Source organism: Daucus carota, chromosome 3 (assembly GCF_001625215.2).
Source record: "Daucus carota subsp. sativus chromosome 3, DH1 v3.0, whole genome shotgun sequence".
NCBI lineage: Eukaryota > Viridiplantae > Streptophyta > Magnoliopsida > Apiales > Apiaceae > Daucus > Daucus carota.
In genome coordinates, this window is record NC_030383.2 from 55017200 (window position 1) to 55034955 (window position 17756).

At 31.8% G+C, this 17756-nt stretch overlaps 1 protein-coding gene across 1 annotated transcript; it reads right to left on the reverse strand.

Moving 5' to 3' along the window:
* Positions 1-3045: 3045 nt before the first annotated feature.
* On the reverse strand, positions 3046-10288 carry LOC108215393 (uncharacterized). Its single transcript, XM_017387896.2, has 7 exons — positions 9740-10288; positions 8467-9280; positions 7959-8238; positions 5195-5302; positions 4516-4794; positions 3742-3885; positions 3046-3578 (listed from the first exon to the last, which is right to left on the reverse strand). The coding sequence occupies exons 1-7, from the start codon at positions 10017-10019 to the stop codon at positions 3390-3392; spliced, it is 2094 nt and encodes a 697-aa protein (XP_017243385.1). The 5' UTR covers positions 10020-10288; the 3' UTR covers positions 3046-3389.
* Positions 10289-17756: the final 7468 nt, after the last annotated feature.

The following is a 17756-nucleotide window of genomic DNA, read 5'->3' on the forward strand; positions in this document are numbered from 1 at the left end:
CAAACAAAAGCAGGAGTACTATTATTCTTTTAAACAGAGTGAGTAAATTACAATTTGTGAATTTTAATTTTGGTTCAAATATAACTGAGTATCTATATTTTTTGGTCGTGATGATAATTTACAATCCAAGCTTTATAATCCTTACATTTGTAATCCTAAGTAGTTTTTTCGTTAAAAATTACAATTAACATGATATATTTATATTTTTATGATTTTGTTTATCTTATCTTGTTTTAAAATGTTAAAAAAATTATATCTATACATAATTATTCTTTATAAATTTTATATCAAATAAAAGTTTATAATCTAAATTTTTATTTGATATAAAAATTGAATTTTTTTATTAAGTATAGATATTGTTTTTTATATCTCAATATACATATCAAAAAATTAAATATAAGTCAAAATGAAAGTACGGAAATTCTAACAATGATAAACTCATATTTAAAAGCTCATGCATTTAAATAATTCAGATAAAAATACGCGTGAAAGGAAAATAGGTAGCCGCCAAAAGATTGAAAAATTAGAAAAGAAAAAGGTTCGGGCTAATCAAATCCGCCAATGAGAGGAGTCATTTTGGAGGCTTGTGTGTCTTAGATCCCTGGATCATGTGTTTCCCACCCGCTGAAATTGTTGCAAAAGATCACGCGCCTTCACTTTAATTTCTGTATGATGTTTAGCAACTGGAATAATATCTTTAATTTTTTTGCTACTTTGCTCTGGGTCTTAAAAATTAAAATACGACACTGGGTGCATTTTATATAATACACTAAATTCTTGTAAAAAATATTCAATATTTAACATTCGTGTTTCAGACCAGAGTTAATTTTGTATTCAAAATAAAATTCACTAATAATTCTAAAAATTGTAGTGTACACTATTATTATTTAGACCTTGGTTTGTTTAAAAATGATAACCAAATATTTTATTTATCTAAAATATAGTTGTGGTAATATATTAGTCATAGATATAATCAAATTCTATTTTAGAACGAATACATCATAATATGTTTATCATATTTCTCTTTAATTATTAGAATGATTCGGGTAATAAAATATTTTGAATTACATTAAAGAAATTTCTAAGTATCATATTATTGTACTTTTTTATGTAAAATCAATTTATTGTAGTTATATCAAAAACTCAGTTTCCTCGTAAATGTAGCATATCTTTGGAAACTACTCCTTCCGTACTTTTTAGTCGTCATTTTGATTTTTTCACATAATATAAGACGATTAAAAATATACTTCTACTTATTATTTTTAATTTTTTTTTCTGAATTAAAATTTATAGTTAATATTTTTATTCATAGAAAGAAAAATTTAAAAATAATAAATAGAAGTACATTTTTTAATCACCTTAAATTAGGGGTAAAGAGTCAAGGTGACAATTGAAAAGCGACGGAGTGAGTACTTATAAATCTCCGAATTAACCATCATTCATATATAGTAACTATTAAGATATAACTGATCTATTTTATATGTAATTCTTTTTTATTTTCAAATTACCAAATAATATTATCAATTTTAATTATAATTTAATCAATTAATCACAATATTTAAATAGATTTTCTCGTGTTAGTTAATACTCCCTCCGTTTCAAAAAGTATGACGTTTTGACTTTTTGCACACATTTCAAAGTGTTTTGACCAAGCACCTAAAATCATCATTTTTCTTTAAAAAAATTATACTTTAAAATTTTGACTATATACTTTTATTTAAAAAAATAAAATTTAAAAAATAGTAAATATAAGTACGTGGTCAAAGGACTTTAAACTACGTGCAAAAAGTCAAAACGTCATACATTTTGAAACGGAGGGAGTAAGTTTTTGATTTACGGGTCACTGTGATTGTTAAACGAGATCCTTCGGTTTGCATCCCCAGGATAACCAACCAAAGGAATATATCTACACTAATTAATTGCATAATACTACTTCAAGCAAATATAGAAGTCACAAGTGGGTGAAGATTAGGTAGGTTGAGTTTAATGTGCAATTATTAGGGTATTATATAAATAGACCATTCACAGATGTGTTACTCCCTCCGTCCCCCTCAATTGTTTACATTGGAGGGGGACACGGAGACCAAGACAATGTATGAAAAATGAGTAAAGTTAGATGAAAAGTGGGTAAAGTGGTGGGACCTATCAATATTTAATAATAGATTTGAGATAGTGGAGGAAAGTAGTGGGTGTAATAGTAGTTTTTATTGTTAAATATGAGATAGTGGGGGAAGATAGTGGGTGTAATGATGAGAAAAACTTACTATTTATGATAATGTAAAGAAATGAGAGGGACATCCCAAAATAGTAACTGTAAACAAATGAGAGGGACAGAGGGAGTACTAATAAATGTCTGAAGCCTGACACAATTCTGAGACTACAGTATCTCTTAACACTCACATGTATGCAAGTTATCTTTCCTAGTAAAGGTAACATGTAGATCACCCTTGCAATCTTCCACACAAACATGAAGCTTGGAGTTTGTAATTTTGTTATGTTGAGTTATGGCCATGTAACTGATGCCCATGAATAGAAGATCACTGAACTGGTCATTGGTCATTACTAGAGATGCCATAGGCCCCCTTGGATATTGACAGCTTTGACAGTTTCCTATCAACTTATTCATCAAAAACACATTCATCTTTATCAATTCACCTTTTTTTTTATCATTGTAGGAGTAATATATAATATTTTCATGGTCTTTCATATTATAGTGACGTGACTATTTTTTATTAGTAGATGAAAGATGAGTATGGGAGTGTAAGGATCAATCACAAGTCTCTTCTTATCCTCTTTGTGAGTTTCCCATCAACACATACTCACCATTCACCAACAAACCACAGATATTTCTATATCAATATACCAAGCTTTGCAAACATCTCCAGTATTATAAATTTATCAGAAATAAATACAGGTGCTACTCCCTCAGTCCCGTGTATGTTTGGGATGAAGGGTTCGACACAAGCAATAAAAAAAGTGTAAAATAATGGATGAGACGGAGGTCTTAGCTGTGGTGGGAGAAGAGAAATAGTATACATTGAGACGGTATAAAGAACAGTAGTACTTTAAAAATTTATACCTTTGCTCTTAGATACATGGACCATTGTTGATTGTTTGAAATACAAACCAATCCACTCCCACAAAAGGGAAACAAATGCAGGTAAAGGGAGAGTGGGGGATTGGAAAGAGGATGGGAAAAGAAATAGCAGTTCTCCGTATATTCCCCAGTGCTAAAAGTCATCGAAAATTGCCTTAATATTAAGCGATCACTAAAAAATACGGTAAAGGCATTGGGGATCTCAGCCATGTAAATTGGTGTTTTGTTAACAAAAATAAAAGCTCGTGATTTGCTTTAGATATTGATTCGTAGCCACGCAAAAAGTGTTCACTCAGCAGAAACTAGATTCATAAGAATAAGATAGCCAAGGATGCTCTAATGCCTCACTCGCAGTAATGCGTCTTAATGGATTTATTTCGAGTAAATCCCTTAAGAAATTTGCAAGTCCCACATCAGAAATTTGCAGGTGATCCTCGAGTGATGACTCTTCTGGAATTATGTACTCCAGTTGATTTGTATCCTATATTTCCAAATAAAATCCAAAATGATTTAATGATATATGATGAACAATTTTTCTAAAATGTCTAGATTAACTAGCTAACCATTCTCAGTGATTCTTAAGACAATTATTTACACTACAAGCAATATCTGTGTGTTCAAACTGAGTTTTATAGGATACTGACCTCGTTTATGTGATACAGATCATATTCCTTCGTGAAATACTTGTCTGTATCTTGTCCTGTAGCCAACATTTCCATATCTATGGGACCAAGAATTCCAATCATGCGTCCAAGTAGCATTACCATAGGTTCATTTGGAAACAGAACCTGATAGAGTAATAGATGATTATACGATAACACAAATTAATTTTTGCACCTCATTACAGATTGCTTACTCTCTTACATAGCTTAAATTACCCTAAATACTATTAAGGCACTACTTGCACCAGTATATCTTCATTTAAAACGCAACTGACTCCGCTAACTACAGATGACATCCTTTATGAAACTCTAGCATGAGGGAGTATCCAGTATGGCGCGTTCACAAGATTTTACCCGGGCACTGATCCTAATATCTGAAAACGGTAATCAAGCCAGCAAGCAAACCTTCTAAACCAGCAAGCACGCCCGTGTCACATCAGTTTCAAGGGATAAGATCCCCCAATTATTAGCCTCTCTACTCTATTCCCCCTACATATCATTATTAAGTTATTGAATTGACTAAATGAATCCTTTTTAATTCAACTTTCAATTAATCAGTAAAATTTAGGGAGAAGACGGTATTAAACAATCATGGGGTTATAATCCTTGCAAACAGTGAGAGGCCCCAGGCTTTTATACTTACCTTCAGTTGTAATGATTACCGGTCCTAATAGAACTCAGTCAAAAAAATTTCACAACATGAAACAAAGATAGATGGTTATGTGCAAAAGATAGCAAAAGTGAATTAGCACATACCTCTCCGGAATAAAGCTCAGCCAAGATACAGCCAAGAGACCAGAGATCAATCTTGTGGTCATATGAGTGGCCAAGGATGACTTCAGGAGCCCTGTAGGACCGAGATTGCACATACAGGGACAAGTTGTCACTCTGGAAACAGCTACTTCCAAGATCTATAACCTTTATCTCACATTTCCGATAACTCTTGACTAGTATATTTTCAGGCTTCAAGTCACAATGAATGATTCCCAGGCCGTGCAAATAAACTAATGCTTCTAAACATTGTCTGGTTATAGTCTGCGTACATAGTCAGCAAAGCACGGCATGAAGGTCTAGATGAATCCAAATCATAGTTATATCATCTTTTATAGCCCTATATTATTATTTCTCTTATTTTTTCTTTTTCTAGAGAACTAAAGTCGGAAGATGTAATCTATATACCACAAAACGAATCTGTTTAAGAATAGTTTTCGTTTCCAAAGAAAGAGTTCAGTTTAAATTTATGATAGCATCAAATGCTACTGTTTAATATTATAATTGCATTGTCATGCTATTAATTTTTACAAGAACCTCCTATTGTCTGAAGTTGTAATAAGAGAATCCAATCCTCCATACGAAGGATCTGAGTCATCTAACAAATTAATACTTTATCGGGGACTAAAGGAGAATTTACAAGCGTAGCATAGCTGGAACAAACCTGCAACCTGCTCATTTTGAAATAAGGCTCTCCGCCAGATTCTCTATTGAATTTTTGAAATTCATACAAGTTTGCTCGCAGAAGTTCACAAACAATGAAGAGATGTTCCTGTGAAGGGTTAAACACAGACATCAGGCCACATTTCTGCATGATATAGAGCTAAAGTGCTAAACTGACATGCTACATATCCACAATATATAATTACATATTAAATATTAAAGAACATGACACTTGCAGGGTATTGGTTTACATCTTAAGTTCATATTAACAATACGTCTGATTCATACAAAGAATTACATGTTTGGTAGTAAATAGTTGCATCTAAAAGTGACTGATGCGCAAGGGGAGGTTAAATATGCCAAATGGTTGATGAACACATCTCAGTGAATCATAAACACTTAGGTCAGAACAAGCTTTCCTTATTTTTCATGAACACTTCTCCTTCAATTTAGGAAAAATACACTACCCCTCATCTCCGTCCGTCTACTCTCAGGTAGAACTCACTTGTTCAACACTTCTCAGCTATAGTCATCCCCTTAAAGAACATACAGTGGCCAGGTGGGGTGTACGTGGTCATTTGTATTCAATTAATTTTAGTTGACCTGCCTCTAATCCTTAGTCTCATTCTGGGTAGGAAACTGATAAATACTGTTGATGTGCTTGCTTGCATGAGTTTTCAACAAATGTTGTTAAATGTACACCAACACCAAAAGCAGACCATTAATTTGGTTTCTGTTCTTGTGTGGCTGATGTAATTAACTTATTGACTAACCTTAATATCCTTCTTTCTCAGCTATTTTTTCTCTTGCGTCTTAATTGTCATACTATTGAACGGTTCCCATTAGCAGTCTAAGGCTTCTTTTAGTTGTTGCAAAAACTGTTATATATGCCACATTCTGTTTTGTCCACCATGCAACTTTTGGCCTCATTCAGTATGGTCGTTCTGATTTCCAGGAATTTGTCTTTTGCAAGATTCTTGGTTGAGCAGAATCCTTAGCAGCATAGATTCAGATATTCTTAGTCTTCACCAATTTGGACAGTATGTTTTTTTTATCATACTGACAAATTAACAAGCAGGAAGAATGGGTTGCTGGTTTTATCTATCAAACAATGGTACTTGACTTTGATAGTTCATGCATATTATTATCAGTTTAAGTAGTGAATTATCATGACAATGGTTAACCCGGCTCAAGATTTGGTTACAATTTATCAATTAAACTGTTTGCATGGTGTGTAATTAATTATACATTACTGTTTCCACGACCGGTTTTAAAAGAATTTTCACTATAACTCCTTTCCTCAACTAATTTTATGCTATGTCAGTCTTAAGTTTCAACTGATTAGAGTGGAATAGATGATAAACTGAAGGAAGAAACTAATGTTGTGTTTGTTTGGGGAAATGGAATGGAATGAGTAAAATTATTTGAAACTAATAGAGATAAGGGGAAATTTTTGAAAATAAAATTAAGTGCGTGCAAAATTACTATAATGAGATTTGAGAAGAAATTGGGGGTAGGAGAGAATGGAGCATTTCATCTCAAATTGAAGGTGTGATCACTAGCACATGATGTAAGGAATTTAATGGAGGAAGGAATGAATTTTTTTAACAATTGGCCAAAACGTATTTCATTTTTCATTTCCTTCCTTCCGGAATCATTCACCCCAACCAAACACAACGGAGTAAGGTTTAATGCTATAATTATTCTTTAATCCTAAACGTCAAAAAAATACCTAGCTATGTGTTCTAGTCCTATGTTTTGTTCCAATCTACCAAACAACACTAATCCCAAATTGTTAATCTTAAGTGTGAACATATTCTAAACAACAGTGTCCTAATTCTGTGCTTTACAGAACTGAAATAGGACGTGGATCACCAGATGCTGTTGTCGGTATATAAGCTACTAATAAGTATAATTGGTTCAGGGCGTATTTGCTTGTTTTTTTTAACAGAGTCTATTTAATTCAAATTCGTTAAGATTGAATGACTAACAATCCAATCCAAAGAGGAGCATGCGGCTTAGATTTTTCGACATCCTCTTAGACATGTCACTGTTCTTATGCTAAAAGCAGAGGTGAAAGAATTCAAGCAGTGGCAGAACCAGGGAGGGGCTGGCCACGGCATAAGCCACGACTGGTCATTAAAAAAATAGAAAAAAATATTAATATGAAATACCGCATCTGTCAGGGGGAGTTCTAATTCCGCCACTGATTATAAGTAATATAGTAAAAGAGGTAGCTGTTTTTGCACAGTGAAACCAATACCAAGATGTAACCTCTCTACTTATACAGTGAAATCAATACAGTACATAAAAACTGCTCAATGATAAGCAAACGAAGACGTGGAAGAGAAACATCAAAAGTTTCTTAAAGGAAGTGACTTGAGATAATTGTCAAAACATAAACTACTTCCAGTTATTCATTCTAACTAAACACATAAAACAATCTTACATTAGCGTGACTTGTAAAAAGCAAAAAATGTACGCAGAGAGAGAACATTGCTGCAATTATTTGGATACCTAAGGACAATGTAGAGCATTGAACCTATCAGAAAGCAAACCATTCTGATTTAAGATCAGAAGGCAGGGGATCATCATAAGGAATATTGTATTAACAGATAGATAATATAATCAAACCATGAAAAATATGGAACAGCAGGTCTAGTTTAACATAGACAAAGTTAGAAGAATGATAACAATAAGATGGAAAAGAAATATAGCAGAAAGTGTGCAATACTGACTTATGATGCGCAAGTTGGTCAACATACCTGGTAATAGAAATAATCATAAAGACGGAGAATGTGGTGTTCATCACCAGGATCGTGCTTGTTTACAAACTTCAGAAGTTTGATTTCATCTAAACTTTGATCAAAAAAATCTTTATCATTTTTAATGATCTTCAAGCACACATCCACTCCCATTAGAAGATCATGTGCCTGAACCACTTTGCTAAAAGCAGCTGAACCTAGGTATTCCGTAATGTAATATCTCCCAGCAATCATGGTGTTCATAACAATAGGAAAATCTTTGTTCTCTTCGAATCCAGTTCTGCATTAAATAAAAACCTGTCAGTTCTTTGCCACAAATCTAACTGCAATAGACAAGTCCCTGATTTCCACACAACGCCAAAATGAAAAAACATTCTACTCGAAACATCTAAATCATCAACGATATCTATTGCGATACACAGTATAACTCATTTTATGTAGAGTTCCGGCATTGTTTAGATATATGACATCTAAACAAGAAATACATAGCAGGTCAAGATTCTCAAACCTATTCTTCCTGTGTATAATCCTTAAATTGAATACTTCGTAATCCTCCTCATTAGCGGTATAAAGAAGCTCATCACCAGTAGCGCTGCCACCTTCATCACCAGCAATATTATTCTCATAAGAATCTTTATTTACTTCGTTGTCGTCTTCACCGTCAAAGTTACATATTCTACCTTCACAGGAACCTTCCTCACCAATCTGATCATTTAATATCAAGGGGCTCTTAAGATCTCGAAAAATGCAGCTGGTATCTGTTTCGTGCTCCACAGTGAGAACATATTCATTTGGTCTATTCCCTGTTGCCTTAAACTGAAAATTGCTTTCTTTGAGATCCGCGAGAATCTCTAGTTCAGAATCCCCGCCATAAAAGGCATGATCAAGATAGCTGTTTTTATCAGTCTTGATTCCATCTCTATGGTAGCTGCTTTCGTCCAAGTCATAGTAATCTTTAACTTCAACCTCAGCTTTTACGCTGTCCATGGGATGAAAAGACCAGGATTCATCAGCGTGATCATTTTTTGGGATTGATTGACCTGTCTCTAACTCGTGTTTAGAATCCAAATCATTTACACATCGATCCTGCTTCTGAAAAGTCATGACAAACTTGTCTTCACTAGGTTCGCCATAAAAGTCGGAGCTGCCCAAACAAGGAGGCATAGTATCACAGTCGTCTTCTTTGTGCTTGTACCAATTCAAGTCATTTTGCAAATCAAAGTCATGGTAATCCCGTGCTGTGCCAAATTGTGACAATCTATCTGATGAGGCTTGAGAACTTGCCACTCCCACAGCACGAACTCCATACGGATTTGTGAAATCTGCAGAACCATTCAGCAAATCCAGCAACCACTTACCATCCACTACAGTTATTAATCACTTATTTCCTGACTATTAAAAAAACATTCTTAAGCTTTTTGTTAAATATTCAAATTACTCATAAGTGATATATTGCATAGTTTTTCAACTTCTGAGCAAAACAATTTCGAGAGCAAGAGCCTATGGGGTCAATTTATTGTCGAATACAGTAATTCAACTTGAAGCAGAGTAACAAGGAACCTAATGACAACCTCCAAATAATTTCTATATTCAAACTTCAAAACAAGTGTAAATATATGCACATAAATATATTTTTCGGAATGGTCGATCACAGAAATTTAAAATTTGTCAGGTACACAGACCGAACCATCAACCTCTTGTTACCGCCAAAATAGCATTGAACTCCAATACCATGGATCATGCAAATTATAATTACTTACAAACAAACAACATAAATGTACCTGAAGGATACAAATCAGTAGTAGAAGAATCAACGCTGACAAACTCATCATTCGACGAATCCGAAACAGAATCACCACCATCCAAGACCTTCTCATGCGACCTTATAGTCAAAATCTTTAGCTCCGGGGGAGGCGGAAGCACAGGGAACAAAAATCTCTGAAAATCAACACCACCTAGCTCCGATTTCTCGATAATGTCCTCCATAAGGGCTGTTTCACAGCTAGACAAACCATTTTTCCTCAAGAACTCCAACACAAGTTCTATGTCAGAAACAGACATGATGAAACAGTGATAATAGTGTTAGTGATCAAAGAGGAAAAAGAGAGATGGTCATAGTGAAAGGTGAGAAGTGAGTGTAGAGTTGGGGGTTGCATAGTTTGTATATAAAAGTTTGGAGAGAGAGAGATGTGAGAGAGGGAGGGGGAGAGAGAGAGAGAGAGAGAGAGAGAGAGAGAGAGAGAGAGAGAGATGAGAGGGATGAGAGAGAGAGAGATGAGAGAAGAGTATCTAGTACTGACTGTAAAACTGAAGGCAAGATAACAACTCTCTCACCAACTTTGTGAAAGTAATGTTGGACCTGGGATTCATATGTTTTTTCCATGGTGGTGTGATCGTGGGCTCCATTATTACCTTGTGGGAGCACTGTCAAGAAGATTATTACTATCACTCATCATCGTCCTTTTACCATTTTCCATTCTTTTGATTGATTTTCTTTCTTATTTTAAATGCAGAAAGTGAAATTTACAAGGGAAAAAACAACTTCGAAAATAATTTATAACATTCATTTGTTCTTATTCGGCTGAGAATTTCAAGTTCGTTCTCATTCGGCAGAGAATTTCAAGTTCAGGCCTACATTTGTTTATATACTCTCATAGTAATGTTTGATTCATTCCTACTTGCCGAAAATTAACAAAAAAAATCTTTTTAAACCAAATTATCGAACAAAATTACATAAGCCGCATAGTACAAAGTAATTCGATTAATGCCGATTCCAATTTATTAGAAATTGTTTGACCGTCAACTTTTGGCAAAGTTGTCTACTTGTGTATAAGATTAGAACGTTGAGGTGCCATAGATTTTTCTCTTTTTTTTCCTTTTCCCAGAGTAGGGACCATCAAATTAGCTACTGTAACTCATAATTTTATAATTTCTTATATATAAAACGGTTTGTCTAGTGTGTGCCCATGGGCACATGCTAAGCGCGGAAATTTTTGTAATTGGGAGATTTTGATTGGTGTGGTTGGTGTATTTGCAGGGGGGTCCACCATTATCAAGAGAAATGAGCCAATCAAAATGATCTAAACATAAAATTTTCCGCGCTTAGCATGTGCCCATGGGCACACCATAGAAAAACCGTATATAAAAAAGACTTATAAACTGTACCTTTCGAATTTTTGGCATTTGTGACAAAACTCTTCAGAAGTTCCCTCCGTGATCGGCTTTCTTTTGTGGACACTAGTCCTTTAGTAACCAGAAGTAACTTTATGTGTCGTTTGACTTTATTTTATTATTTTTATTCTTTTTGAAAATCAAATTCTCAATTTTATTGTTTTGATTTATTTTATAAATTTTTTCAGAACTTATTTGAAGAATTGGTCGCTCATATTTTGGGGAAAAAAATCTAAATTATAAAATCAACAACCACTTAACTTTTAGGAATACTATGTTATCATTATGTAATTGATTTTTCTAAATGATATGATCATTTTTTTTTCTGTACGTGATAATCTTATATATTTGTTTTTTTTTACATGTAATACTTCTTATGTTAAGTAAAACTAAATAAAACGTAATAGAATTGATCTCGAACTGCAAAAATAATTTATATTTGAAATTCTTAAGCAAAAATACATGCAAAAGAATTCTGAATCATATAAAACGAATGAAAATGAGCGAAACAAATTTCTATCACCAAATTTTTAGCATCAAATATCTCCATTCACTTATAGTAGATTTTAATTGGTCTAAGGGTTTATCATGTATGTTTTGGCAAAGGTTTTGAATATTGAATATGTTTTTCGGTCTGAATTATTTTTATAATTTTTTACTTAATTTTTTTCAACATAATTTTTTTTTCTAAAAGTAAAAATGTGATGATACTTTTGAAAAAAAAGCCAATACTCCAAAGAATATCACAAATTTTTGTCATTCATAAAATTTTAACATTTACGTTTCTTAAAAAGTTTTTACAAGAAAAGGTAGTAATTTATAGAATGATTAACTATAAGAACTAATAATAATGTTCTCCCAATATTTATTTACCGGATGCAAACATGGTTGGCTCATAAATATAAATTAATGACTTATTACTTATTAGATGAATTAATTGATTTAATGACAAAATATATCACAATTACTAAACCCGGCTCCATTAACATTCACATCTCCTCTTCAAGAAATGACAGAAGGAAATCATGAATGCATAAAGTAAATGAGACGGTGTATATGGTAGTAAGAACATGTCCCTGCCTCCCTGGACATGAAAAGTGGTTGATAATGGTGTAATTCATGTTTTATTGAGCTGGAAAAAATATTATATCATTTGTTATTTTATTATAAATAAAAGTTTACCTTTTAAACAATAATAAGAAATTTATATGATATTATTGTTTTGTTTTATCCACTTAATTCATCGTTATTTATTGATGGGAAGGTTTTCTAAGTTATTAAATTTATACTTCTCCTTATCAACCATTTCTTACATTTTATTTGGTATATTTCTCCTAATTTTCTAGATTACAAATTTAGCAGAAATAATAACTTTTATAATTTAAAATTAAATAAATCCACTATTTTACTCACCATACATAACCCACTCTCACTATTTCATACATTTATTTTAATATTTGAATTTCGTAAGCAAATATAAGAGATAGAGTGGACATTTTAATTACTTTGTTACCTAAAGAGGTGGGGATTTACAACTGAAATCACACGTATTAATATATTTTCATGTTTGTTTAGAAGTCGTACTGTAATCAATCCAATAAAATTGAAACATTAATTACATTATCAGATTTTTAAAAGCTAAATTGGAACATTAAATTCCATTACCACTACTTTTTAAATTGAGTCGCTACTAGATCACATGGCACCTCCTAAAGAAATATATTAGTGGCAGTTCTTGTTGGATTGACTTTAATATATTTATAAATAAAAAATATAATATAATACGGTTGAATTTAATCTTAAATCCATGCATATTAATTCAAAGTCAATGATTACTCATGTAATTTCTTATCAAATCACAGAATTGCAAAATCTTGTGGTATACTAATCTTTATTTCTCATTTATCAAATTAGAGATATAAAGCTTGTTCTGTATAGATTTTTTTAAAAAAAGTAGCATCGACCCTATAAAAAATTATTTTAATATTTTCTCTAACATATTAGTTTATAAATTATATAAGATAAAAGTAAAATGTATAAACTTTATATATAAATAATAATATCAATTGTATAATATTCTTAGAATAAGTTATTAAAAAAATATTTTCGAATTACTAAATTAAAATATTTTTTGTTACAAATTTAATTTTTTTTAATTACTTACAAATCCCAAAATATAATTAAAAATTAAAATTCGGGGATTGGGGCGGGGTCGGGGATTGGTGTTCGTGTCTCAACGCTCCCATCCCCGACCCAATTGTATGTATATAAAACTAATAATATATTTACATATATTATACTAAATAAATTATTAAGAATAAATACTTTTTATAATATTATTAAAATTAAAAAAAATAATCTATACTTTTAATAATCGATTATAGTTATATTGTAATATAATATATTTAAGAATTTTAGAATTGTCATTTATTTATATTATAAATTAATTTTAATATGATTGATGTTGAAAATATGAGATGATATCATCTTATTAGTATATTAGGATTTAGTAGTTTGTTTTTTTATTAAAAATTATATTATATATTATTAATTTATTATTTTTATTAAAAAATAAAATTTGCTGAATCCCCGAGGGAATCTCCGTTCCCCGTTCGCGGTGGGGATCGGGGAGGAAAAGAATCCGCGTTCGGGGAGAGAAAGACATTAATTTATAATGTCTACTTCATATTTCTTTTCACAATTTTAAAATTTGAAATATATAATTTACAGTAATGTTGGAACATGAGAAAATTATACGTGAAAAATAAAATATTTAAAATTATTGTAAATAAAAGCAGATAAGATGATAATAGATCAAATATATGTATATAGTCGTTATAAATATAAAAAAAATGATATCGATCATAAATGTTGGTTTTTTTTTTGTCAGGTTCCACAGATTAGTTTTATCTCGAGATATAATAACCGCTTGAAGGGGTTTCATTCATTCAAAAAAAATTATCATCAAACCGAAAGACATGCAAGATATCTCCGGACGTTTACATAATAATAATACTTTAATGTTTGAGAGGAAAAAACCCATATAAATCTCTACGAAGGATCGTGCAAAAAACACACAAAATAAGAAAAACATAAATTCATATATAAAAATTATATACATTACACAAATTATAAAGGATAATATATCCAAAAATAAATTATTTCTAAAAATGTGTGTGTATATATTTCCTAAAATAAAAAAATAAAATAAAATCTCAACCAAAGACGGATCTTTGGTTAGACACTAAAGTAATTAAAATTAGTAAATTGCTTCTTATAAGCCCTAATATACACCATCATTTGTGGCCACCCATGAATGATACAAATCGGCCTCAATCTGACACAATTAATATTTAACTTAATAAACACCATTTATGACATCAATCAATCACTTCAATTTAAATGAGCCAATCACTACGAAATATAATATTTCGCCATAATATGAATTTATATAAGTCAAACAAACTTAATGAATTTAAATGTAGCAATTAAAATTTAAACAAAATTGTATCAATCTCCAAAACAGTTTAATGAAATCTGATTTGAAATTTCAAAATCAAAAACGATTTTCAACTTAAGAAAAAATGAAACTTCTGATTGACCACAAATGAATCAACACTTAGACTAAAAAATTATTCACTCATCTCATTTGGACAAATTTGATAAATAAAACAACAAGTGATCACAAAATCAATCATATATTAATCAAATCAAACAATGATCTTAAAGTGTAAACAGTGCACAAAAAACTTAAAATTTTAACCAAGAAATAATGCAATAAATTATAGACTCCAAAAGACTATAACAATTAGTCAAAACAGCTACAATACTCGTCTTGGACATCTCATAACAGAATGATCGAGAAAAAATAACAAGTAAGAGTTACATGAATTCAAGACTATCGATATTCACATCTACATCTAACACTTATAAACACATAATCCCACAAAATTAATATAACAGTAAATCTTCAAAAGTTTAAGACAACGTACCTCAATTGTGGCGTAAATACACACACCAAACATTCATAAAAAATAAAAAGCTAAAGAAAAATATGTTAAGACATCAATCTATCTATATTATAATAAGCGAGTATAATTTGTAGTCATACAAAATTTTGGCATGATCATGTCTTTTTTGTTTGGTACTCTCCCTCTAGAACTAGAATTTTATAACATGTGCAACTCTGTTACTCTTACATTGTTAAACAATTTTAATATATATGTTCGACCAAATTTTTAATTAGCCATTTGACGGAGTTATAGTTAAAGAATTTATTCAATTGTCAAATAAAACATTTATTTACCCACATTATTCAATCATAATTTTATTTTTATAACAAAATTAGTTAAATTTAAAATATATACAATTAAATAACAAATATGTTAACCGTCCGTGCATTACACGAGTTATAAGCTAGTAATCATATAGTCACCATACACCCAAGTTATGACGAATTGAATCTCGGATCAACACTGAATTCTGAATTTTGTTGAAGCGAGAAGAGAGTTCTGACCGCTAGTCTCTCGCTTTCTTTGTTCATGAAACCTTTAGCTGTTTATCGCATTCTCGAGTCATCTTTTTGATTATATAAAAATGATAAATAGGTGTATGTGTACAGAAAGATGTTTGAGAAGAGAGATGGAGAGAAAGAAAGGTTTGTGATCATAAATGATAGTTTTATTTATTTTTTTCCCACCAATAAATCGAATTTTATCAAACAGTTAAATCATTCCCAATATACGCTGAAAATCGATCATAAATGATACTCCCTCCGTCCCTCCCATTTCTTTACACTTTCCTTTTTGGGATGTCCCATCTATTTCTTTACATTTCAAAACTTACCCAAAATAGTCAATGGGTCCCACCACTTCTTCACTTTTCTTTCCTTTTCACACTACTTTTACTCCACTATCTTCTTTTTATACATTAAAAATCAATGGGTCCCACCACTTCACCCACTTTTCTTTCTCTTTTCTACTACTTTATACATATTTCTTAACCTCCGTGCACAACCCAAACGATAAGAAATGGGAGGGACGGAGGGAGTAGTTAATTATACATAGGTGCCATCAAGAATAATTTTTTAATTTCTTTTTAAAACTAATACTCCCTCCGTCCCATATTAGTTGTCATGTTTGGGAAATTTTTTTGTCCCAAAATAGTTGTCTCACATCAAGTTCAATGCATATTTGTGTAGACTTTTCCATAGCCACCCCTGCTTGGTTGATTCCAATGTTTGACTATAGTAATATCTCTCATAACTCAGCTGAGAGAGAAAGTGAAGAGTTTTACCGTAAAATGATGCATGCTCCATGTGTATATATCTACATCTTGGGTACATTTCTCTTCCCAGACACATTATCAAGATTTACAGTGGTAGTAATAGTAAAAACTCATCACGCCAAAAATGAATAACCATGATCTGAACAAGTTGCCGGAAGAAGACGAGGGTGAAAATATTCTTGCAAACGGCGACAATGGTCAACAAGGACTCCATTTTCAGATTGATCTCAATGAATCGCCTCCTGAAGAAGAAATTCCTCCCGCCGATTCCGTGAGCTTTAATGAATCTGGACAATTTTGGTTATGGATTTTTTTTCTAATGATGCTTCATTATATAAGAAAAAATGGAGGGAAGAATCAAAAGTTTGAATCATTTTAAAAGTGTTCTTGAATGTAATCTAAAAATTTTAGAGGGAAAGTTGTTAAAAGTACGTAGAGCAATGGAAAGGCTGAATTAAAATCAAGGAAGAATTCTAAGAGCGCAGAAGCAGAAGTTAGTAGAAGAAAGATGGATGATAATTCATCGTTTTTCATGTACTGTAATTAATGATATAGAATCATTAATAGAGGGTAAACACCATTAATTAAGGGTAAACAGAGAAACAATGTGTAACATAAAATTTTTCTTAATATGTGTGTTTTTGTCAAATGTGACAACTATTTTGGGACGGAGGGAGTAAGAATCATATCTTATCGCCGGTCTCTTCCCCAACCAAAAGAGAGAGATTAGAGGGGTACTCGAATTTGACGGGGAATAATTAGAACGACCCACCTCATACCAAACCAATTATTTAATGTTATTTATAAATATATTCTTCGGTGATCGCAATAAATCATTTTCTGGCACCGAGTCTCTTTCCCACTTTCTAACTTCTTCTTTCTTTATCATCATGTGTTCAGAGTAAAGTACTGATTTAGGTGGGTGCCTCCCTCACCCTTTCTTTTCTTACTTTTTGTTAAAGTTATGGTTAGAGATGTTTTGTGCGTTCATAGATTTCAAAATTCGAATCAAGTCGGGAAAAATATTTAAAGATTCGTAAATCAAACACAATTATTTCTCTGTAACGTGAATGTGTTTTTCATGTTTTTGCAAGATTATATTTATCAATGTTCGATGTGAACGAGAAGATTCATTTTAATTTAATGATGATTGTTGATAGAGGAATTTGGTAATCAACAAAGATGAGGTTCATAGCCGGAATCAAGATCTGTGACGGTGGTTTTAGCTGCCGGAGTGTGGTGGTTGTGTGTTTTAGGGGGTGGCTGAGATTAGGGTTTTGAGTTGGTCTCACGTGCTCTCAACTCATGATCCCCAATGTGCCTACGTACCCCTATTTACAG

Coding starts and splice junctions, on each gene's coding strand:
- LOC108215393 (XM_017387896.2), bottom strand. CDS start 10,019: ATGTCTGTTTCTGACATAGAACTTGTGTTGGAGTTCTTGAGGAAAAAT. Junction 5,303..7,958: donor ATGATTATTTCTATTACCAG/GTATGTTGACCA, acceptor AACCCTTCACAG/GAACATCTCTTCATTGTTTG. Junction 3,579..3,741: donor ATCTGTATCACATAAACGAG/GTCAGTATCCTA, acceptor TTGGAAATATAG/GATACAAATCAACTGGAGTA.